Here is a 25,906-nt window from a genome sequence, read left to right as displayed (position 1 = left end):
TGGTTTATGACGAATAAATAGATAATACTTCTGTGCTGACCTTGATTGTAACACCACAATATCAAATTAAACCCTAGATTGTAACTCCCTGCTGAAATTGAACAAACGAACCCTAAAAAGAGAGATTACATACTTCTTTACATTATGTTAGAGCCGATTTTGCAATAGATTAAAGAGAAAATTATGATTGGGGTGATTTTATGGAAGGAATCGAAGAGGGGATTGTGAGTTTGGACCGTAGAAAATGGGAGTAGGAAAGGAAATAATGAAATAGGGTCGGTTTAATTACTGAAATAAAAGGGATTTGATAAATTAAAAGGGAATTGGGTGGGGCCCATTAGCGCGTGTATACACGAATAGTCTTATGATGGGGTCGGGTTTAATTGATCAAATAATGACAAATAAATTACGGTAAAAAGAAGTTCAGGGGGGTAATAGGACCCCTGAAAAGGAAAGGTGTGTAGTTGGTAAATGAGTGAATGGATGGGGTGGATTTTATGCATTATCCCATACAAAAGCATTTATAGAGGAATGTTTTTTCTATACTAAATTTCTCTATAGAGAAAATTGGAATGTTCATCGTCCCCAAGTCATATTTACTACATTTTCCTTTTTGCACTTACGAAATGTTCTTAAAACTTACCAACTCAAGGAATTATGTGCATAAAATTACATATTTTATTGAAAGATTCAAAATTAACAATATTTTTTGTTTTGATGTATGAAGTAATTGACAAATGTGACTTAATTAAAAACATATTGAGAAATGTATAAGTTTTAGTCGCCCACAAAAATAATAACCGATAAAATGCATATTTTCATATATATGTTTATTATATATAAAAAATATACATATATTATACACTTTTTGGTTACCAAATATAATATATTATATATTTTTAGTTAGCGAATGCAATTAATTTTGATCAATCAACCAATATATTCGTATTCAAGCGAAATTCAAAATAATGTGTTTGGAGCAAGTATTTTGAAAAAGAAAAAAAATCCTAATGATGATGAAAAAAAGAAAAGAAAAACGGAAACAACTACTTTTGGCGGTTCTTCATTTATACCCATGGGATATATAAAGAAAGCGCAGCCCTGAAACCCTCTGTTAAACCCTTCCGCCATTGCTAGTTTCCCTCTTGCACTCTTATAATGTACGGACAGCCACCGCGCAACGGCGGCGGAGGTGGCGGCTGGCGCAGCGGTCCTCCGCCGCAACAGCCACAGCCAGCGGTACCACATGTAGGGTTTCAAAATCATAACTTTATACCTTCTCAACCTCCAAACTATTTCATTCCTTCAAACCCCTTCTTTCCCCAAAACCCAAATTTTCCAATTCATACCCCTAATTTCGCAAACTTTCCAATCCAACAAAATCCTAATTTTCAATTTCAGCAGCCTCTGCAGAGTTCCTCGAGGGGTAACGAGGCTGTTGAGAGAGTTGATCGAGCTGTAATTAAGGCACGAAGAGACCTTATAGAGGCTGGTGAAAATGTATCGGCATGGAAAGTTTCACAAGCTGCTTTGGTTATACTTAAAGCTGAGTCTTGGGATTCTTTGGGTCTCAAATTGCAACAAGTTCCCTCTCTTAACCGCCTCATAGTTACCGAAGGGAAGGTACAACAACTTTGTATTTTTACAGATTTTTTGTATTCATTTTTCATAATTTTTGAAGTTGAGAATATGTTTTAGTCATATAAGCACTTTTACTTTAGGTCATGTGCTGCTTTTCTAGGAGTAAATTTATCTGTCAGCAGAAAATATAAAAAGTTTCTAGTGATTAAAACAAGATGCATTGTTTAAATGAGTGAACTTTGTTAGCTCTTTGTATCTAAGTTAGCATATATGTAGTAAGCTAACAGGTGATCTTTTTCTGCTTTTTGAAGCTTCTATGCTTCTGCTTCTTGTAATATTTTGCATCTTCTTGATGACATGAATGAAGCCAATTATTTCATCAAAAAAAAAAGATGCATTGTTTAAATGAATGTGACTTGCAAACTGCAGAGTTGTGTAAAATATTATTTTTTGTAGAATCATGATAAACCTACCAACATGTCCCAATATGGAATGTATAAATTTGAAGGACCTTTTTTTAAAAATAAAGTATATTTGGTTAACCGATCGAATTTTTTTTGTTGCTCATGGTCTCTTTTTTGTAATTTGACTGAAGATGTTTTAGACTACTATGAACTTTAATCAGTATCCCATGGATTATTTGGAACTTTGCTTATGAAAGTTGAATTTTCTAACCCCGTTGAGCTGTTTGTATGTGTTTTTCTGGAGATTTAATGATTAAAGATGCCTTATGTGGAGCATGAAATGTTCACACATGATAAAGGTTTCAGTTTTGTGTACTTACAAGGGTAAGCATCTGATTTCTATAGTTTTTTTGGTCATGAGAAAATTATGCAAAAAATGAGTATATGATGTGCTTATTTAGAATTTTACTTATCAAAAAGAAAAGTATACGATGTGCTTATTGGTTTTGAAACCGGCAAACGGTGGTTATGGAGATTGTTCAAATGCATTGTTGTTGCTCAACTTGGTCATTTACATTGGTGGCGCTTAACTTTTAGTACTCTCTCTCTCTCTCTCTCTCTTACTTTCTGTACTTCATTTTGCTTTGTTCCCTTCAATTTATTTTTTTGGTTTTGGAGGCTAACCTCAATTCATCATGTGTTGTTTACACCAAGCTCCATCTCATCTTTTAATAGATACACTTGTTTTGTCCTTTTTACATTTTCTTGTTGTGCCTTTTGATCCATCAAGCAGCACTCTATTTCCAACCCCCTTACTTCAAATAGGGGGTACATTATTTACAAGTTGAAGGGAAGAGGTTATTAAATCAATCTTCCCAAAGCAATGTGAAATTAGAGTGAAGCTTTGGTGACCATCAACCTTAAATTCCATTTTGTATCTTCTTGGATAATTTTTAGTGGATATTTATGGTGGACCATCTATTTGGTTTCTTTTCATGAGAAGATAATCTTATGGAATTCTAAATTTTCATTTCCCCATCTCTTTTCTTAGATTAATGCTTTCATCCACTGCTTTGTCGGTGTTCAAAGAATTACCACATTGTATGATTTGGAGGTAGCAATAAGCAAGAATGAGGGGATTGAGCAGTTTGAAGAGCTGGAATTGGGTCCGCTGTTGAAACACCCACTTATTATCCATTATTTTTCTGTCAACCCTGATATGTCACAAGTTTCCAGAATAACAACTGAGGAGATAACGTCCTTACTATCTGAGTTCATGGATGCTGATAAACATAGAAAAGTAAATGTAGATGAATTTTTGAACTTCATCGCCGTGAAGAAATCTGCTAAAACCAGAGAGAAGCTCGGTGTGCGGATTCAGAGCTTGGGGTATGTGGCATATTTTCCCTCGTACAAGATTTTGTTTATGTTCAATTTAATATTGTAGAATAGCCTCATTTTTTTAATAAGGAGAATAGCCTAATGATTGAAACTTATCATTATAAAATTTTAGATAACTAAATGTGAAAATTAGCTTATATTTTGGCACACAAGGGGTGTCTGCCTTCTCATAAAGTTCATTGTGAACAAACTTTAGAGCTATAATTGTGGTGTAGGGTGTGCGACTTGCGTGGTGGGAATGTCATGACTTAAACTAGGGCCGTGACCAGCACTTGATAGAGTAGACCTTACCAAGCAGACCATCTTGACCTGGCTAAAGTAACTCGTACTTGTCAATTAATATCATAACCAATTTTTTTACATGCTTAGCAAAACTACAGTGCGAGTACATTTTGAATTTACCTTAAAGGCGTTCTATTATCTTTTGAAGTAGTCACAAGACATAAAATCAATTTGGCAAAGAGCAGAATCTTCAATATAAAGTAGATGAGTGCATTGAGGAGTTGGCTGATATTCTGGAATGTAAGGTGGAAAACTTTCCTACTTTTACATAGGGCTTCCACTGGGGGGGCAAGAAGAAATGATCATATAATCTGGCAAGGGGTACTGGACTGGTGTGCTAACAAACTAGTTCCTTGGAAGAAGCAATAGCTTTCTTTTGGAGGAAGAGTTACACCTTTTCTTTTTGTTGAGATAAGATGTTATTAAAAAGCAGTGTCAAGCTGATACTGAGAAATTACAGATATAGTGCTGGCTCGATAACATTAAAATCCTATGCAATCTAGCATGTCCAGTGTATCATGTAAATTCAACACTACATTTCCATCTCTCCAATAGTAGTACAGTTCAACTTAGCACCATTCTTAATATATTACTCAACCAAGACTTGCCATGGAGTACATGGAGAGAATTCTAGAACAATATTTAAATACTCTTAACAAGAATATGGGTAAAAGCTGAAACTGTTGGCCTCCATGAGAAAGATGTGGGGCTCACCCTTGAATGCTATCTATGGTGCTAAAATCAATTGGTGAAAAGAAACAATGAGATGGGGAACAAGCAAACCCAAAAGGAAAAAAAGAAACAATGAGAAAAGAAATGGTGAGTTCATCAACTCAATTACGGTTAATTGTACCTGCTGAGAATATAACTAAGTAATTAAGAGTATGCTCTCTCTAACTATTTAAGCTTTTAGATGAGATGGTTAAATACTTCAAACTTGGCATCAGATCAGGCAAATGTCCTGGATTCGAGTCTTGTTGCCTCTCGTTACCAAAAAAGAAAAAGGTATTCCAACGTGCTTGGCCATGAAAATAAATCAGACCCGCACGAGAGGAGGCGTGTTGAGTATAATTAATAAATAAAAGTGTATTCTCTCTAAAAGCTTAAGCTTTTAAATGAGATGGTTATAGTACTTCAACAATATCCATAACTTTTAGGGACATGATTAGGAGGGTGTTTGGATTTGCTTTTAAAAAGTAGCTTATAAGCCAAAAGCCATAAGTTGGTAATACCCAACTTTTGGCTTATTTTTGTACTTTTCATGCATAAAAGTAAGTGCTTTTAAGCACTTTTTATCGTTGCCGAACACCACAAAAACTAGAAAAGTGCTTAAAAGCCAATAAGCTCATAAAATAAACCAATCCAAACACCCTCTAGATTTGTAAAACCTGCATCATTTGAACAATACGAAGCACAATAACCTTCTCAAAAAAGAAAAGAAAACAAAACAAACTCAACACAATAACATAATCTCATGTGTGTACATATATGGTGTGTTTGATGTAATGGAAATTGTTTTCTTGGAAAACAAGTAGTAATCTTACTCATTTTCCGGTGTTTGGTACGCAATTAAGGAAAGTAACTTTTCTAGAGTATTCATAAATAATTTAGATACAATAAATATGAAGCCATAAACTTTCGAACCAACAACCTTCCAAACCCAAAATTTCATAAACTTCCGAACCGCTAAACTTTCGAACCCGTAAACTTTATAATGTCTAAACCCGTAAATTTCCAAACGCATAAACCTCCGAACTACCTTATAAAAAAAAAACATAAACCTTCGAACTCATAACTTTGGAACTTGTAAAATTTCCAACATGTAAACCGAAAAATGAAAAAACTGAAGGGGGGGGGGTGCAGAAAAACGAAAAAACAGAAATTTTAAATTATTAAAAAAATACTTTTTTCTGTGCTGGGTGGGGGCAGTGGGATGGGGGCGGGTGGTGCAGAAAAATGAAAAAGATATTTTTTTGTGCCGGTGGAGGGTTGGGGGTGGGTTTGGTGGTGCAGAAAAATGAAAAACAGAAATTTTAAAATACAAAAAAAAGAAGTAAAAAAGTAATTTTTTTGCGGGGGGGGGGGGGGGGGTTGGGGGGGGGTTAGATGTGAGGGTAAGTGGAGTTTTTGGAAAATGTTTTCCTTATTTTCCTCCAATTTCATGAAAATGTGATATGTAGGAAAACATTTTCCAAACTATTTTGTGCAGCCAAACAATGTAAAATAGGAAAACATTATCCGTCATGCCAAACACTCCCATAATGTCAAAACATTAACCAAGTTCCTCTATTTGTCATGTTTCCCTGTAGTCATTTTTCCTCTGATTCTTTAGCTTTTCGAATTGTAAAGGAGTACACTTTCTTTCCTAACTTAATCAGGTAAGGCTAGGCTCTATTTTCTGAAAAAAGAGGCACATGTTCATTTTGCTGAAACATGTGTAGTACCTTCATAAATGCCCATAAGACCACAATCGAATATCTTAAATCCTAGCTAGGCTAGCATGGAACACCATGAAAATGTGGCATGCGTTATATGTTACTTCTCTTTTATGTTTGATATTCTATTAAAGGTTTTGTCCTCTATTCGTATTTCACATTCATCTGTGGATGCTATGCCAATGTCTTGAGTGTACGTGCTGAGTTCTAATTGGGGCTTTGAGTTTTCCTTCTTTATTCTTAAAATTTTAACCATGAAAAAATATATCTTCCGGTTAGTTAAGGAACTTTCTGTTGTTTAGATGTGATATCTTATTTCTTTAGTGGATTAATTGAGAAATGAAATGACTGGATTGTTCTCACTCAAGTCCTCTATGGCTGTATCCCCCACTTTTGAAGAAGTAGATACTTGTCTTTGTCACCTGTCAGTGTCACATCATTTAGTCTTCAGTGTTGAACATTTGTGGATTGATAAAATCTTGTATATCTTGGTGGGGAAGAATGAGGATCCTTTTTCTTGTATGTGACTAAACCTTCTAATATAGTCTAGCTCATGCTTCTAGTATAGTTTAGCACGTGTTTCTCATGCTTCTACTGCAGATGCTCACTAATTTTGGGACATGTAATAGTTAGCCGTGGCATTCGTGTTCTGTTTTCAGCAGAATCTGATCATTCATATTTCCTCATGTATACTCTTTCCTTATCCTTTTCAGGATGCATATTACATTTATCCAGCAAGCAAGGCAATTCCAAACTACCACCGTGAACAAATATCTTAGTACGGTGAAAAAAGAATCCAGCAAAAATATCAGGAATCGCCCTCTCCTATCTGCAGAGAAGAAGCAGTTAGATGAGCATTTCCGTGCCATGCGTGATCGTGTCAAATCATTTTCCTCAACCGAGGAGGAATTTTGTGGTAAACACACAAGGTTTATATCAAGTTCAGAAAATGAGAGCAGTGATGATGATCAAGATGAAAGTGCTGCACATAGCCAGTGCAAATTCCCAGCTGGAAAGAACAAAAGTTCGGACAGACCAACAACCTGTCCTTACCCATCAGCTTCTGAAGAAATGATGCGGCTGGGTTTGAAAGCTGAAGTTGAGGTTAGCCCACATACTGCTAGTGGCAGTGATAGATACAGTAAGGATACTGGGCAATCCAAGAGTAAAAGAAAACTTGATGATGTTCAGAGTTCCATGGCTTTACCCAAAAAAGCACCCAAAAGAGATGTGGTTCAGGCAGAGCTTCTTACTCGCAGGAATAAAAAGGCATCAAAATTTTCTCAGATGTGGAATCAAGACTCCAATGGTTCAAATGATTTTTCGCATGGTGATGATTCAATTAAGATGTTCATTAACACTTGGAAGGAGGCATGCCGGACAAACAGTGTAGATGAGGTACAGCTAAGCAGTTGCTTCTTATCTAGCACAGAATGAGCTTATCATACATCTCGTTGAAATGATACTGTAGCTGGCCGACTTTCTAAATCAGATTGCTGTTAACATTTCTCCACTTTCCTAAAAAGAACTTATTTAAAATTAAAGACGTGTATCATATTTACTACAAAAGAGGTTTACAGTATCTACTTTTTATACCTAATTCTTTGGAAAGTTAAACTTTATCCAGAGGTAAGTAGCGGCCATCTTCTTTTGCAGTGGATGGTGAAGGCAGATCTAAACTTTGTTTTCAACCTCTTCAACCTCCCTTTTGTCATGCCTTATACAGTGAAGATCTATTAACCAACTAGGGTGTTGGGGGATTGAAAAAACCAGTGAGAAAAATCTAGAAGATTGTGTCAGCTTTTGTGTGTTGGGTCTTATGGAAGGAAAGAGATGCGAGATGTTTTGATGGGAAATCAAAGATTATTCAGAAGATCAATTTCATGTGTTTATGGGTTTTGGGTTTGTGGTGTAAATTACTGGAGGTTAAAGATGAAGACAGCATGCTAGAGTTCATCGACTCATTACAGGAACAAGATGTTGTATAGGAGGAAACCTAATCCTTTTGTTCTTGTGTAGAAGGGTTTCAAAAATTGTAATCTTCCTGGTTCAGTCTTAGTGCCAGGTTTATAATTTGTGCTATAATACATTTATGTGTTAAAAAGAAATGAATGCATGTTCTTTTCGTGTTAACTTTTATTTCTTTGTTTGCCTCTTGCAATATTGTCAAATTATTTAGCTAATAGCTACTGCATTTTTTCTTTTTTGGCTCTCTTAAGCACCTATTTTTGGTGTTTGGTCTATGCTTGAGATGCTGACAGTCAACAGTTGTACACACATGCTGATTTTCTGTCAATTTTTTTGTGTTTTAGGTTTTTCAGAGGATGCTTCTGTTCTATAAGGCAAGGAAAAAACCTAAAGTGACAAGATTGTTTTCATCATATCCATTTTGTGGATTGCTTCAAGTTGCTGTAAGTTTACAGAGTATTTTGATAATTAATTATCCATAAGTCACCTGAGTACTTTTTTTTTCCTAATAAAAAAAAATCCTGCTTCATGAGTAAACCTATCTCAATTCAGGACATCTTCAATACTCTTTTACGATAGGCATTCGTTGGTTGCCTTTCTTTTAGCTCTTGAAATCATCAATTAAGTATGAATTTTTACACATCAGCTAGAAGTAAAGTAGGACTTTGCATTCTTCTTTTATATTTATAATGCAAGTGTTTGATTTATCTTCTGCAAGACTTCCTGTGGGCTTGAAATGGGCCCATCTCCATTGAGTTCATTCTACGGCACACTTCGTTTCTTTGAAATACTCTGATGAACTTCTTACCAAGGATATCTTTATTGAAAAAACAGGGAACTACATTTCCTTTGGCAAACTCCTCAAACTGTGTTGCTTTCTTCTGTATAAAAGCGCACGCTTTGTTAATTGCTCTCTAAAGCCCAGCATAAGCTTTAAACAACTTGTCCAAGTCATAAATGCACTTCGGTTAATGCCTCATAGGTTCTAGAACCCATTTTTGCTGTTTTCTCTAGTATATTTTTGTCTGGAATGGAAAAAAGGTTTGCTGAATCCTTTATTTTGCTGCGGAGAATGGTTATAAAGCAGTTTTTCAGGGACAGATCTTGCTCTTTCAGTGATGTATTTTTGACCCTTTATCTTTTCCATGTTTTCGTTTCTAATTGTCATTTTACTTATTTTGAACTGAAGGTGTAGGAAGAATCTCTATGTTTCTTTAAGAAATTCACATTACATGCCTTTTTGATCCATCACCTTACATGTCTTATATTGCCTCAACGGTTATATTTTGACGTATATCTTTTGGGTGTAATGCATATTTTTAATAAACAAATAAATGCAGTTACTCTCAAACGACTTAAGCTTTTAGATGATGCGATTCAAAAAAATGATGCGATTCACACAATTCCACAGTGTCAGTGCAAGCAGAGATCTTGCATTTTAGTTTTACCGCCAATAGTCCAACAAAAATGTTTTCACATGCTTGCACCAAGACAATAATTAGGCCTGCTTGTGAGGGGACATGTTGGAGAGCTCTATAGCAGTTTAAACTTTTAGATTGTGTCTATATGATTCAGTGGGTGTATTGCTTGAACCTCCACTCCAACATGCACCATTATTCCAGATAACTTCCCTTCATTTTGTACCTAACGTTCTTGTACTTGTGTGAATTTAGTGACTACCTTCTAGACTGAAAATCATTTTCTTAATTTGAGTGTGATGACTTTGCAGGTTACATCTATTAAACGTGGAATGTGGGACACTTTGTATGATAAGCTCGAAATATTTCACCAATATGAAGAGACCAATAGAGGCACTGAAAATTGTGCTGACTCCATCTGCATTGAGGTTGAGTCACCTGAAAGGGATGTTACCAAGCACTCTGAGAAGCTCCTGGTGTGTGAAAGTGGTGAGTTGTACACCATTGAGGTTTTTATTTTGCCTGCAAGGTGTTACAACTTTTTGTCATTTTCTTTTTTGAAAAGGTAAATAATTTTATTAACAATTCCTGAGAACTTGTATATAAGTTGTATACCCAAAAAAAAAAAAACGTACACATAATATGGTTCTCTACAGAGGAGATCCAATCCTCTATACAAATAGGGACCTCAAAGAGTACACCAAAAAGAAACTAGAAACTAGAGACTATTTTGCAATTTTACAAAATCTTGTTCCAGGTAGGGGTAAGGCTGCGTACATCCTACCCTCCCCTGACCCCACTTGTTGGATTATACTGGGTGGTGGTGGTGGTAGTTGTTGTTGTTGTTGTTGTTGTTGTTCCACCCCTTCAAATGCCCTCCTATTTCTCTCTTTCCAAATAACCCACATGATTGCTAAGGGAGTATTGTCATTTCTCTCTTCAACTTCTTGTATGTAACTCACATACTCCTTCAGCCAATACTTGGAAAAAGAAAAGGGAATAGACGTCTAAGGTACTTGAAATCTATAAATGGCTAGCCTGCTTCAGTTGGCTGCAGATCAACAGATTTACATAAGATAATGCATGATTCTCCTAGATTGATACAATGTTTTGAATAGCTTTGCAAAAGCGGGGCCCATTCCCGTTATTGTGTTATTGGATATTGAACCCCCAGATTGTATTATCCACACTCCAGATACCCAACCCTGTGTGTGGTGGTGGTGGTGGTGGGGTATAATAATTCAGCATAACTTTCAATTCTTCATACTGCTAATGAACTAGTTTCTTCACGATTATGCTTTTGGCTTTCCTTTTCACCTCTTCTCCACTGGAAAGCTAACACTTCTATTGTTTTTGTTTAAGTAGGTGTCACTATTGAGGACATACATAGTAAAATTTCTATGTATTTTGAGGGTGATGATGATGCCTTGTCCTTTGCAAGTTCATACCATGAGAAGTTCTTCTTCCTGTTGAATAAGTTTTACAAGCTTGAATCTTGGTTGACAGAGCAGTTTTCTGTGAAGCATTTTGAGTCACTTGGTCATGGGAATATCTTGCCTTTCTTGGAGAAAAATAGGCATTTGCTTAGTCATGTTTTACCAAGGTTCTTAACAAATGACATGCATGAGAAGCCTCCTCTCGAACCCTCAATGTTTGATTGTCAGTTTGATCTATTGTTATCACAGGCTTCACAGTGTTTATGGGAGAACGAAAAAGTAGACAAACGAAGGATTGGTGAGTTACTAATGAGGCAATTCCCTTTAGTCTGTTTAAAAGTAGCTGGAAGTGACGTAATGATAGATATAGAGGGTTTTGTGAAGGCAAAGAAAGGCGATGTGACTTTAAAATCTGTTGTATTCTCTGAAACATTGCTCAAGGAATATACATTTGGTAGAAATAATGAGATTATATTAAATAGATCTGGTTTGGAGAATGATGTAGGTTATACAGATCGTCTAGTGATGTCAAAAGATGCCATAAAGGTCTTGGTCAGTGCTCCAATGTTGATGGATCTGAACTTGTGGTCACATTGGGACATGGTATTTGCTTCTTCTCTTGGTTCTCTTGTGGGTTGGCTGTTAAATGATATAAAAACCGAAGAATTGTTGTGTTTGGTAACCGCATGCGGAAAGGTTGTCCGTGTTGATCATTCAGCCACCATTGATTCTTTTGTAAACGTATTGCTGCAAGGAAATTCTTTTGATACGGCTCTCAAACTGTTATCTTTGCTGGTTTTATATGGTGGTGAAAAAAACGTTCCTAATTCACTCTTAAAATGCCATGCACGTCAGGCATTTGAAGTTTTGATTAGAAATTATGAGGAAATAAAATTACATGACAATCAGGACTCACTCAAGCATGACATATCTCTGTGCAGACAGCTCATACCTGATAAAACTACATCGACTATAAATAACAAGTTATTGAGGAAGGGTAGTGTTGCTAGCATTGTGACCTTTGCATCGAGATTTGTTCTCGACTGTCTGGGATATCTGCCTGTTGAGTTTTGCCATTTTGCTGCAGACATCTTGCTTACAGGGGTGCAGCCATTTATCAAAGATGCTCCTTCAGCTATCTTAGGTGAATGTGAACGGATAGAGCAGCGTCTTATGCTTCATCGTGTTGGAATGTCTCTGGGCATTGTGGAGTGGATTGAAGATAAACACAAATTAAGTGCCTGTTCTACCACTAAATTGTTAATGCCTTTTGGATCAACATGCTTGAAAGTCACAGAGCTTGATTTCAGCAACAAGTCAACCTTCATGCAAGAATCAAACACATATCCCTTGTCTAGAAATGAAATTAGCCTCTCCCAAGATCCAATGCAGCAAAATGAAAATCGAGATGCCAGTTGCTCTGCAGGTGTTATAACCTGTGTTCGTCCTGATAATTTGGCTGATAGTGCCACACAGCACTCATGTGAGCTTGAGAATTCCGCTGCCAGGGTTATTGAATCTATTCAGCGACAAGAATTTGGTCTGCAGCCTGATATTTCTCTAGTTGAAAGTGCAATGTTGAATAAGCAGCATGCTCGCCTGGGGAGAGCACTCCATTGTCTTTCGCAGGAGCTATATTCTCAGGATTCACATTTTATCCTAGAGTTGGTCAGTATACCTCCTTATCTTATCTGTTAAGTGTTTACCTTATTGTATCCCAATTCATTTATATCTGGCTCATTCTAGTGTTGGTTGTATTTGTAAACTCACCATTCAATGTGGAAAAAGATGGAGGACTTTAATGTGGATTTGTGATACAAAGGTTTATCTTGAGTTGGCTCAGAGGAGGAAGTAGATTGGAGTTGGAAAAAAAAAGTTACAATAAATTAGATGTGAACCAACGTGCAACAGATAGACGGCTATAAAATAACTAAAATGAAAATTATTTAAAAAAAAACAGAAGTACCTAAAAGTTTGTAGAGTAGCTGTAAGAAGATAGGCATGGCAGAAAAGTGGAGAGTCATCAGGAAATCAAGGAAAATTTTAATTTGTGTCTCATACAACTGACACTAGTTGTATGAGGCAGCTTTTTTGTCTCACGGTTTTGTGGACCCAGAAGTGTAAGATTGGGGTCCACAAATTTGTGAGACAAAAAGGAGCCTCATACAACTAGTGTAAGTTGTATGAGACACAAAATAAAACTTCTCGGAAATCAAGGACATTCGATGCCTCTAGCAAGTAATCAAAGGTGTATTAAATCAGATAACCGGGATTTTAGTCGATGGAGGAATTGTGTAAATGACGACCTCTGTAGCCCATGTTTCTAGCTGCTCTATATTTCTTACCAATATCAACCAAGGTAATCAAGGGCACATTCTATGCCTTTTCCTTGTAATGCTCTTGGTGCAGTAGAATCTGCGACAAGGTTTCTATCAGATGGAAGGAATAACTTAATAATATGCATATTACAACTTCTAGTCTCGTTAGTAATTGGATTTAATTTCCCCGAAGAGTTCAAATTCCCCAGGAACTATTAAACTGTCTTAGCTTTGCAATGAGTATGAGGTTATTGTTATGGGATTTTTTTGTCGCTGGATTTTCTTCTGATAGGAACTCTAAAACTTTGTTTCTGCTGAAGAATTTTATAAGATGGAGCGCTTTGTGCCTAACTGTCAAAAGGATATAACTGATTGCTCTCTTTACAATGGTACATTGATTCAGGTTCAGAATGCTGATGATAATATCTACCCCGAGGATGTCGAACCCACATTGACTTTCATTCTTCAGGATAAAGGCATTATAGTTCTAAACAATGAGCGTGGCTTTTCTGCTGATAACATCAGAGCTCTCTGTGATGTTGGGAACTCTACTAAGAAAGGACGTAGTGCTGGATATATTGGGAAGAAAGGCATCGGTTTCAAATCAGTATTTCGGGTAATATACATAAATATGTCTGCTAAATTTCATTTAGTTACTTATATTTAGAGACTATGCTTTTACTTTCTGTTAGTTGCACCTTCGTGCTGGATAATTGAGAGTTAGCAATCAATTTCCTTATCAAAAGAGAGTTAGCAATCATTTTGTTCAGTGCATTAAAGGTTTTACTACTAAACTTCTTAGGATCAGAAACCCTCTTTTTTGTATTGGAGTTTTTTCTTTGTTGGTAAGCTAGGAGATGGCTAACTTTAAGTCACCCCTACTTGATATGTTATTAAAGAATAAATGGAAGTTAAATTAACATCATTCCACAGGCACGTTAAATTTTAAGTAGTTATGAGATTGAAGTTTTGCCCCTAATGAAATATGAGCCCAAACAATATAAACCAGCTCTCGAAATTGTACCTTTAATGATAATATCTACATACACACTATTCTTTGAAACTGCAATATTTTGTAACTTGGAGGAGATGGATGATAGGCAGAGGTGGATGGAGCCTTTGAACAATGGTTCACTTGAACCCAGTATTTTCAACTTCAAATATATTGGTGTGTGTGAAAAATCACTAAATTTAACAAATATTCAATTTTGAACTTAGTACGACAAGTTAAGTGCTAAGAACCTTAAAAGTTGAACCAATCAAGTTTAGCTTACCCTAATTTTTATTTTGTTTTTACAGGTCACTGATGCTCCAGAAATTCATTCTAATGGCTTCCATATTAAGTTTGATATAACTAATGGCCAGATAGGTTTTGTTTTACCAACTATTGTTCCTCCTTGTGACATTGACTTCTATACCAGATTGGCCTCTTCAGGTTCTTATTGCAATCATTGGAATACATGCATAGTGCTTCCCTTCAGATCAAATCTCTTGGAACGGTCTGGCGAAGAGAACATTATGTCAATGTTTGCTGATCTTCATCCATCTTTGCTGCTTTTTCTTCATCGTCTTCACTGTATCAAATTCCGAAATATGCTAAGTGATTCTATTGTTGTTATGAGGAAAGAAGCTGTGGGAAATGGTATCATTAAGGTTTCCTTCGGAGAGGAGAAATTGACTTGTTTTGTAGTATCCCAGAAATTGCGGGCTGACACTATTCGTCCTGATACCCCAACAACAGAAATCTCCATAGCGTTTACATTGCAGGAAACGCTTGATGGAAGCTACAACCCACAACTGGACCAACAACCTGTTTTTTCATTCCTTCCTCTGAGAAAATATGGCCTGAAGTTTATACTTCAGGCTGATTTTGTACTCCCTTCATCCAGGGAAGAAGTTGATGGTGATAGTCCTTGGAACCAGTGGTTGTTGTCAGAGTTCCCTGGCTTGTTTGTTAGTGCAGAGAGGTCCTTTTGTGATCTGCCGTGTTTTAAGGATAATCCAGCAAAAGGTGTTACAGCTTATATGAGCTTTGTTCCCCTTGTAGGGGAGGCTCATGGTTTCTTTTCTAGTCTTCCTCGGATGATCCTTTCTAGATTACGCACGTCAAACTGCTTGATAATAGAAGGTATGGATAATGAGTGGGTTCCTCCATGTAAAGTTTTGAGAAATTGGACCCAAGAGGCTCGTAACCTTTTGCCTGATAGTTTGCTTCGCAAGCATCTTGGTGTTGGTTTCTTGCATAAAGATATAGTTCTACCAGATTTATTAGCCAGGGCTCTAGGAATTGAGGAATATGGACTCAAAGTTCTACTTCAGGTTGTAAATTCTTTATGCTCTTCGGGCGATGGTCTAAAGTCAATGGGTTTGGAATGGTTATGTATGTGGTTAAATGCGTTTTTCACAATGTCATCAAATGGAAAAAACTCAGCAGATTTTGGGATTGAATCGCATCTCATGAAGGAACTCAAGAAAACTCCGTTTATTCCCCTTTCAGATGGTAGATATGGATCACTGGACGAAGGTGCACTTTGGTTGCATGTTGATTCAATGGGCACTGCAACTAATGATGAGTGTTCACCAGAAACTTTCTCAATATTGTATTCATCTCTTAGAACTGTGAGTCCTGCACTTCTTTCTACGGCTGCTGCTCTTGGCACGTCATGCTCCGAATCATCAATAGTAGATAATGTTACCAGGATGCTGTACAGAATTGGTGTCCAACGTTTATCAGCACATCAAATATTAAAGATGCATATTCTACCATTTCTCTACAGAGAGCAAAATGAACAAGGACATAGAGAAACAATGACAGAATATCTTGCCTTCTTGATGTTGCACTTACAGTCCAGTTGCCCTGACTGTCAGTCAGAAAAGGACCAAATTATCGGTGAAGTGCGCGACAATGCTTTCATATTGACAAATCATGGTTGCAAACGTCTTGTTGAGTTTCCTATCCATTTCAGCAAGGAATTCGGAAATCCCATTGATATGAGTAGATTAATACATGGATTAGATCTTGAATGGCTTGAGATTGATGATATGTTCTTGAAACATCCAATCAATAAATCTTTAACTGGAGGTCTATTAAAGTGGAGAAAGTTTTTCCAGGAAATTGGAATCACTGATTTTGTACGAGTTCTTCAAGTTGAAAAAAGTATTTCTGATGTATGCTCTGTTTCCATGAATGCAACATGGGATAAAGATTTGATTTCCAAAGGATCAATTGCGAAAGATTGGGTGTCTGAAGAGTTTGTCAATTTGCTTTCACGATTATCTTCAGCACGTGACAAGGAAAAAAGCAAGTACGTCTTGGAGGTGCTTGATAGTTTGTGGGATGAATATTTCTGTGACAAGGTTACTGGTTTCTATTTCAGTTCCACAGGAGAAAGGAAAATATTTGACTCTTCATTCACCAGAATCCTCCTTGATGTTCTCTGGTTAGCATCACGTATGGATAATGAGCTCCACCGTCCAAGGGAGTTATTCCATGATTGTGAGGCTGTGCGCTCAATTTTTGGCGACAATGCTCCTTATGCCATTCCAAAGGTCTGTCTGATCTTAACGAACTTTGATGTAGTGATATTAATCAGAACACCTTTGTGCTTTTTGTTGGTGTAAACCCCTACCCCCTCCCTAACAGGGAAAGAACCAAAAAGAGAAACAAGAAAGTTTGACTTCATGCGTGTTTTGCTGGATGTTAGGACTGGTCTAAACCATGGGTTTTGTGTGTTACTTGAAGTAGTTGATTAACCTGGTAGTTTCATGTCAATAAACATTTGTATGAGGAGCTTCGACCTATTAATTTGGCTTGTCCATGACTTTTTGTGCAAGAATCTAGTGATCACAGTGTAGTCTGTATTTAAAATATGACGTGGTTGCTTTTTTCATGCCTTATTCCGGTACAGCAAACTACCTCGTCTTATTTATGCAGTATTTTTACTGTGATAGGAAACTGACTAAGTGGTCAGCTCAAATCCGATCTGGTTTATCTATTTATTTAAAATTTAGTTAGTTCTACTGAGGAGTTTTCACTATGTCAGCCTTCTTTTAGGTTTTAATTTTCTCAAGAACTGTATATTTTAGAAGCAAGTGTGGGTGGATTTGACTTTCAGGAGAAGCTTGAATTTATTATGCTTGTGATTTGTTCATTTACGTTCAGTCTTGTTCTTGTTTGAGCCAACATGTGCTTGTTGAAAAGACCTTTCTTCTTTGTTGGCTTTGTTATTCTTTCAATTTGCTATTTGTAACCATTTTTATTGTTTTTGGTTATTCTCCATGATATTTTTGGTAGTGGCTCAGTGCTCTTCTGTTGTGAAACAGGTGAGAAGCGAAAAGTTGGTAACAGCTCTTGGCTTGAAAACACAAGTTACAGTTGATGACACTTTAGCAATTCTTAAAGTTTGGAAATCTAAAGTACCTTTGAGTGCTAGGTAATTGATCTTCCTCTGCAGAAACGTGTGAAATCAGCTAGATGCTAATTTTTTCATTTATCTGAACAAAAATAGGGTTTCAGCATTTCTTTTCCTGTGGATAGAATTATGAATTAGTTAAGGCTCAAGTGACCCATAATGCAATAGTTGGTCTTATGTATTTACATACTGAAGTTGGTGGATTGGGTCTGGTAACTGGTTTATTGATGTTCATGTTGTTTATTATCTTTGTTTAGGACAAAAAGCGCTAGTCATTGTCATTAAGGTGGTTGCTTTGCTAGAGTCATGTTTATGCTTTTTCCCCATCGTTGACTGGTTATAGTATAAAAAATTTAATAGTCCTACTGAGTTAAAAAAAAAGAACTAACTTTTTTTCAAATGAACTGATGGAAAGATCCAAAGTCATTAATTGTCAGGTACCACCTAGCCATAACATGTCCCCTTGTAATATTCCAACTTCTTGAATGCATAAAAAGTAGGAACTTTTAGAGGTGTCAGGGTTTCCTTCATTGTGAGCTGCTATTTCTCACCATTATTCTGATGTTTCATGCTTATCCATTGCTCTTTTTTTCAGTTTATCACAAATGTCAAAGTTCTACACTTTCATCTGGAGTAGGATGAGTACTTCAGAGAGAAAAGTGGTTGAAGAATTACTCGATGGACCTTTTGTGTTTGTCCCTTGTAAGTTGGTTGCTTCACATGAAGATGTTGTGCCTGGTGTTCTTTTGTCATCTAAAGAAGTCTTTTGGCATGATTCAACTGGTTCGGTGGACCAAGTGAAGATGGTATGCCCGAAATTTGATCTACATTCAGTTCAGCACCCTTTCACCAAAATGTTATGTAGCATGTATCCAGCCCTTCATGACTTTTTTGTGAAAGAATGTGGAGTGGATGAGCTCCCTCATTTCCATGGATATCTTCAAATATTGCTACAGTTGTCAGCTGCTGCTTTACCTTCACAAGCAGCTAAGAATGTAAGCTATCTTTGTTGCAAAAAACTTCCATCGTGATAGTTGATGAATGATTTTGATGCTAATGAAACCATTTTCTGCTGAATATCTTGGCTTAAGAATGGATTTGTTACTTGTTTTTTCAGGTCTTTCATATATTTCTCAAGTGGGTTGACGAACTAAATTCAGGATCTTTGAGATCTGAAGATATTAGTTTCTTGAAAGAAGGTCTTTTGAGGATGGATTATCTGGTTCTCCCAACTGCAGAAGATAAATGGGTATCTCTGAACCCATCCTTTGGGCTCATCTGTTGGTGTGATGATGATGAGTTGAAGAAGGAATTTAAGTATTTTGATAATATTACGTTTCTCTACTTTGGGCAACTCAATGATGAGGAGAAGGAGATTCTCCGAACAAAAGTTTCAATGTTCATGCACAAATTAAGCATTCCTTCTCTATCAGAGGTAAGCTAGATTACACTTCCCTCCCTTTGCTTTTGTCTGCATGCATATATAGGAGAAAGGCTTGCTGTTTCTGGAAGAGTCGATCTAAGATGCCACTCTGTATAATTAGGCCCCACTTATTCAACAACAACAACAAAAAACCCAGTGTAATCCCATAACTGGGGTCTGGGGAGGTAATGTGTACGCAGACCTTACCCCTGTAGAGAAGTTTCCGGTAGAGCCCCACTTATTGGTCAAAGAAAGTTAAATTTTTTGAAAAGTTAAAGTTTTCTCCAATTTTTTGACCAATACTTGTTTTTTTTTTTTTTAATGAAGTAATTAATTTCATTGCTGGCATCAAGAAGATGCATAATAGTTACAAAAGAGTTATAGCAAAAAGGAATAATGTCAGTTTCAATACAGATGTTCAGGCTAATACTAAGGAGCTAACAAAATTCAAATAACTATCAGAGGAATCTATGGGGGATAAATAAACCCAAGTGAATAAAAACATAATACAATTAGCTTTGAGAGATTGGAAAGTAGTTTAGGGGTCTCAATAAGCTGTTCAAGCAAAAGGAGTTAAGTAGATTCATTAGGATGAATAAAATTAGCCTATTGGCTATAGTAGAACATAGAGTTACTGCAACAAATGCCAATCAAATACTGAAGAAGGTTGCAGCAGGATGAAGTTGGGCTACTAACTATGAAGCAGATGGTAAAGGAAGGATATGGGTAATATGGGATCCAAATGTTATACAATTTAGTGAGATGATGAAGAGCAATCAGTTTACATGGAAAGGTGTCTATTGGTGCACTCAATTTACAGTTCTATTTACAGCAGTATACGACCTACATACTATTGAAGACAGAAAAACATTATGGCATGAATTAGAGGTGATTCATAGTGGAACTAATGGAGCATGGATTGCAATGGGGGACTATAATGCAATACTGGGGGTAGATGATAGAGTCTATGGCAATCCAGTACAAGAAGCTGAGATAAGGGACTTTAGGAATTTCATGTTGAATAACAACATGAATGAACTAAAGTAAATAGGGAGGAAATTCACATGGACAAATAGCCATGCGTGGAGTAAAATTGATAGAGTCATTGTGAATACAGAGTGGATGACAACAATGAAACAAATGGAAGTGATAGTTATGGATCCATTCATCTCCGATCATTCTCCTCTGAGTATTCAATTTGAAGATACAGCTCAGGGAGGTCCAAAGCCATATCGCTTTTATAACTATGTGGTTGAGATTCCAGAATTCCTAAAGGTGGTGGAGTATGCATGGAACACACCTAGCAAATGGCAGGGGATGCCAAAAGTGTGCTGAAGCTTAAAGAGGTTAAACAAGAATTGAAAAAACTACATACTTAGGAATTCAAAGGGGTCAGGGAGAAAGTACAAACAATTAGAAGGCAGCTCCAAGAGACACAAGAACAAATGAAGGAAACAGATCACCAGACATCTCTTTTTGAAACTGAGAAGGAATTGAGAGTACAACTAGAGAAATGGGATTGATAGAAAAAATTATATTGCAACAAAAATCAAGAACCCAGTGGCTAAAACTTGGGGATTCAAATAGTGAGTACTTCTATGCTTGTTTGAAGAATAGAACATCGCAGAATAATATCAAATCCCTTGTAAATCAAGCGGGGACACTGTTGCAAACAGAACATGAGGTGAAAGAGGAAGTAGTGGGGTTTCATAGAGAGCTGCTGGGCAAAGCTGTTGAACAAATGCCTGCAATAAATCCAGAGATAATAAAAAATGGACCAATGCTGACAAGAGAACAACAACTGAAACTAATAGAGCCAGTCACCACAGAAGAAATATGTACAACAATGAGGAACATAGCTGGCAACAAGGCCCCACGGTGCGATGGATTCAATGCTTTCTTCTTTAAGAAAGCATGGCCTATTATAGGAGAAGATATGATCAATGCAACAAAACAGTTCTTTGCCACTGAGGAGTTTTACAAGCCAATCAACTGTACTTCAGTGACTTTGTTAATGGTCATGGATAGTCTCACTGATGTTTGACAGGCTGCTTTTGTCCCAGGAAGAATCATCTCAGATAACATCATATTAAGTCATGAACTAGTGAAGGATATGAGAGGAAAGGGATAACTCCAAGATGCATGATTAAGCTAGACATGCTAAAAACTTATGACTTTTTGGAGTGGTGTTTTCGGGAGCAAATTATGATTAATATGAACTTTCCAATCTGCTTTGTGAAATGGATTATGAAGTGCATTACTACTGTCTCCTACTCTATTCTGATAAATGGAAGGCCTACTAGCCCATTCCCAGCAAAAAAGGGACCAAGGCAGGGAGATCCATTGTCCCCATTCCTGTTTGTATTAGCCAGGGACTACCTAAACAGATTGCTCAGAACCCTGAAATACCAACCAGATTTTAATTACCATCCAAGGTGTGAGAAACTACAAATGATCCAGCTGGGATTTGTCGCTGACCTACTGTTGTTCTATAGAGGTGATGAAATCTCTATTCACATGTTATACGATTGTTTCATGGAGTTCTCTGGGGTGTCTGGACTGAAAGCAAACAAAAGCAAAAGTTCTATTTACTTTGGTGGAGTAAGCCTAGCACTGCAACAGGCTGTTGTGGATAAACTTGGTTTCACCAAAGGAGTGCTTCCTATTATATATTTGGGGGTCCCTCTAAGTACAAAAAGGATGTCTGTTATACAGTTTCAACCACTGTTGGACAGGATGATAGGAAGAATAACATCATGGACTGCAAAGTTTTTATCATATGCAGGACGAATTCAATTGATCAAGAGTGTCTTATTTTCTATCCAAATCTACTGGTCACAGATCTTTGTCTTCCCAAAGAAAGTTGTACAACTGATAGAAGCAATCTGTAGAAAGTTCCTATGGTCCGGGGGAGTCGATATAGAGAGCTTTAATAGCATGGGACAAACTGTGCCAACCAAAAGTTGCTGGGGGTGGAACTTGCTAGATATATCCAAGTGGAACAAGGCTGCTATATGTAAGTTACTCGGGGATATTGGTCAGAAAAAGGATAAGCTATGGGTGCAGTGGATACACATATACTATGGGAATGGTAGAGATATAAGGAAATTGAACCTAAACAGGCTTTGTGGATGGTAAAGAAGATCCTGAAGGCTAAGCAATACTTGATTGATGCAGGCATAAATCTTACAGAGATTCTCGATATGGAGAACTTATTCATCAAAAACTTATACATAATGCTAAGATGAGAACAACAGAAAATGCCATGGAGAAAACTTGTGTGCAACAGTGGAGGAGTGCCCAAATGGATTTTATCCTTTATCTGGCTATCATGGGCAAGCTGAGCACTAGGGATAGATTAGCAAGATGGGGGGTAACAAATGACTTACAGTGTCCTCTGTGCAACGGTCGAAGAGGAGAGCATTGAGCATCTATTTTTGAAGTGCACATATGCAGAGTCCATCTGGAGAAACTACTACAATGGATTGGTATTACAAGACAGGCCATGGAGTGGAAACACGAGATAGCTTGGGCATATTGCCGTGCAAAGGGTAGATCAGCCAACAATGAGATATACAGAATGGCTTAAACTGGCTGTGTCTACTATGTGTGGTAGGAAAGAAATCAGAGGATCTTTAGGGCATAACAGAGGCAACAAGGGATGATAGTCAAGCTGATTATCCAAATGATATGTGGAAGAGGACTGATACTGCCCAGACTCAGAAGAAGACTTGAAGAGTTAGCTTTTATCCATGACCAGGAGCTCCTGAGGTCTGAGGAGTACCACACTACACTTGTTTAATTGATTGATAGTTAGCTATTAGTATAGGTAGTATAGAATGATACTAAGTACTGGGAAAATGTCCAGCCTTAGTGAATTTTTTATTTTTTTTGAGCTGTAAATTTTCGCTTTGGTAATAAAATTTGATAATTACCAAAAAAAGAAGTAGTTGATAGTCCATCAAAACATCTGCTATTCCTTTTCTTCCAGATACTCCAAAAGATAGCAGCAGGAACCATCTTCCAGACTTTCTTGATGGTGCTCTCAACTTTCCAAAAGCTCCAACTCTCAAAAGCCTCCCTGATGTTATGTGGCATGACCCATCTGAGTTCAAAAAGAGAAATAAACATATTCCAGAGATCTGCTGCAACTGGCAGTGTAGGAAGAGATGGCTATGTGATTCTGCCTCCCTTTGACCAATACTTGCTTAAATACGATAAAACTTCACTCTCATCTTAATACCTGTGCCTAGTCATATTAAGACGCTTAAATTGGGACAGACTGAGTAACATGACTTTCAGGTCAATTTAAGACATTTAGTATGTGCTCTTTTGCAGGTTGTAACTCGTGAAGCAATATATTATGGTCCAACAGACTCTAGCTTGGCAGCTTCAGTAGTTAACTGGGCTCTTCCATATGCTCAGCGCTATATTTATAACGTTCATCCAGACAAGTATTTGCAGCTCAGCCAGTCTGGATTTCAGAACCTGAAATGCCTACAGATTGTTGTTGTAGAAAAGTTGTTCTACAGGAATGTTATAAAAAGCTCTCACATAGCATCAAAGAAACGGTTTGAATGCAGTTGTCTACTAGAGGTATTCGCATCTATGGGTTCTTATATCCATATAGTGCTACATGCTTGAGATATTTCTGAAAAAAGCTCTATTTGAATCTTCATTAAACTGTTTATGAAAAAGCATTGCTAATTATTGGCCAGGTTGATGTATAATAAATGTAAGACCTTTTCCTATGTAGTCCAAAACCTTAACACTTCTATATAGTGATGTACAGTTCTCGAGTTATATCTCCTTTGTGTTTTTATCTTGTTCTTCTTCAATTCCCAGATCTTATAAGTGTGAATATTTCATAAACTTACAAAACATGCCTGATATATATTATTTTTGCCGTTTCCCAGTCTTGTTCATGGAGATCTAGCATTATTAAGAATGTGTAGATATGCTTACTTTTTGTTATGTCAACTTGTATCTCTGCCCAAGTCTTTGTTAGTGAAATCTTATTCCTTATATATGTATATATAATTTATTTATTTTTACTCTGTGACAGGGAAACATTTTGTATGCAACTCGAGAATCAGATTTTCACTCAGTGTTCTTGGAGCTTTCTCGTTTGTTCTCTTCTGGAACTTCTGACTTGCATTTGGCAAACTTTCTTCATATGATCACAACTATGGCCGAATCAGGTTCCACTGAGGAGCAAACTGAGTTTTTCATTTTGAATAGCCAGAAAATGCCTAAACTTCCTGCAGGTGAATCTGTTTGGTCAATCGCAAATTTTCCATCGTCAACAGATAGTGAGAAAGGGCTGCTGATTAGTTCTTCTGGAACAATTAATGGGATTAACCCTATGAATTTCATGAAGAGACCTGGAATCAACTCAAACTGGCCACCTACAGACTGGAAAACTGCTCCTGGTAGTGTAACGAAGACACAGGCAGCCAGTGGCATCCAAGCGAAAGAGGAGGGGGCTGTGGAAGAAGTTGTAATTAAAACATGTGCACTGGCACCAACTGAGATCACTTTTGTGGAGAATGCGGACAATGATCCAGCATCAGCTGCAGCTTTACTAGGTTCACAAGATGCTGATCATGTGTGTAATGTACTTGTACCTGGTACTGTGGAAGTGGCATTTGATCCTCCTCATCCCACAACTGCACCACATGACTCGAAAAATAGTTCATCTGATGTGACAGAAAGAGATCAGCTGTATGTAGGCACAACTGACCCGCAACAGGCAATGTTAACTGGCAGACACGGAGAATTTGTTGCTTTCAAATACTTTGTGGGGAAACTCGGTGAGCCTTTTGTGAAATGGGTCAATGAAACCAATGAGACGGGGCTTCCCTATGACCTTGTTGTGGGGGATGACGAATACATAGAAGTAAAGGCAACTAGATCGGCAAGAAAGGATTGGTTCCACATTACCTCGAGGGAATGGCAGTTTGCAGTTGAGAAAGGTGAATCTTTTAGCATTGCCCATGTTGTATTTTTGCCCAATGATTCAGCAGCAGTGACGGTATACAAAAACCCAATCAGACTCTGTCAGCGTGGTAAACTTCAGTTAGCTCTTTTAATGCCAAAGTCATGATACTTTTTAAGATGTACATTACATTAGGATGAGACACTTATTTCTGTTACTTCATACAATCATACAAGAAGTTATTCAACTGGACTAAAGTATAAGGAGATGATAGAGAATATGGTTTGAAGTGACTAGGCCTTCTTTTCGGCTGCCTGCTGAGCAGCGCGTCCTTTTGATAGAGCTGCATTTGAGAATTTGCACTAAATATTATTGGCCTTATATTGTCGAGAAGCTTGAGCTGGACCCCGGGCACCAATAATTTCGGCGAACTGCTTCCAGTATACTGTAAAGTCTCATTTTAGAAACGACAGCTGATAGCACAATGTAGAGGAAGATGTTCCTTGTAATTATATTCTTAATTACATCATTGATTGAACTAAAATTGGTATACTAGATTGCCGATGGCGAATACAAATTGCGCTTATTGTGAATTGGGCCAACAAATTGGGCAGTATTTTTCTCTCTTATAAATTGTGAAAATTTGTAATCTATGCAATTTGTCTTGCCAGTTGATCAAATATTTGATTTCCCTCACCATTTTTATGCCAATCCCCCAACATTTTGTATTGGAAATTTTATCTAATGATAATTGGATAGTACAGATTTAACTCAATTAGAAGGATGTGATGATCAAGGTAATGCTTTATAGAAGGCAGAAATCTATCTTTCAAGCATGTACAGGAATCTATCTCTGGATACAAATTTCGAAATCTTCTAAGTTATCACCC

General features: G+C 37.1%; 1 protein-coding gene across 1 annotated transcript; it reads left to right on the top strand.

Annotated features, from left to right (window-relative positions):
* Positions 1-1,104: 1,104 nt before the first annotated feature.
* Positions 1,105-25,698, top strand: LOC104218397 (protein NO VEIN). Its single transcript, XM_009768881.2, has 13 exons — positions 1,105-1,623; positions 3,037-3,374; positions 6,817-7,501; positions 8,416-8,514; positions 9,801-9,978; positions 10,855-12,593; positions 13,647-13,859; positions 14,543-16,792; positions 17,567-17,676; positions 18,251-18,650; positions 18,773-19,090; positions 23,417-23,674; positions 24,144-25,698. The coding sequence occupies exons 1-13, from the start codon at positions 1,159-1,161 to the stop codon at positions 25,182-25,184; spliced, it is 8,094 nt and encodes a 2,697-aa protein (XP_009767183.1). The 5' UTR covers positions 1,105-1,158; the 3' UTR covers positions 25,185-25,698.
* The last annotated feature ends 208 nt before the right edge of the window (positions 25,699-25,906 follow it).

The sequence above is a fragment of the Nicotiana sylvestris genome, chromosome 1 (assembly GCF_000393655.2).
Source record: "Nicotiana sylvestris chromosome 1, ASM39365v2, whole genome shotgun sequence".
NCBI lineage: Eukaryota > Viridiplantae > Streptophyta > Magnoliopsida > Solanales > Solanaceae > Nicotiana > Nicotiana sylvestris.
The sequence above is the reverse complement of the archived record's forward strand: the minus strand, read 5'-3'. Positions and strand labels throughout refer to the sequence as shown.

Excerpts from the sequence above, each read along its gene's own strand:
- LOC104218397 (XM_009768881.2), top strand. The coding sequence starts at position 1,159 with ATGTACGGACAGCCACCGCGCAACGGCGGCGGAGGTGGCGGCTGGCGC. Across the intron at positions 1,624-3,036 it reads TCATAGTTACCGAAGGGAAG|ATTAATGCTTTCATCCACTG; the intron begins GTACAACAACTT and ends CTCTTTTCTTAG. Across the intron at positions 12,594-13,646 it reads CACATTTTATCCTAGAGTTG|GTTCAGAATGCTGATGATAA; the intron begins GTCAGTATACCT and ends ACATTGATTCAG.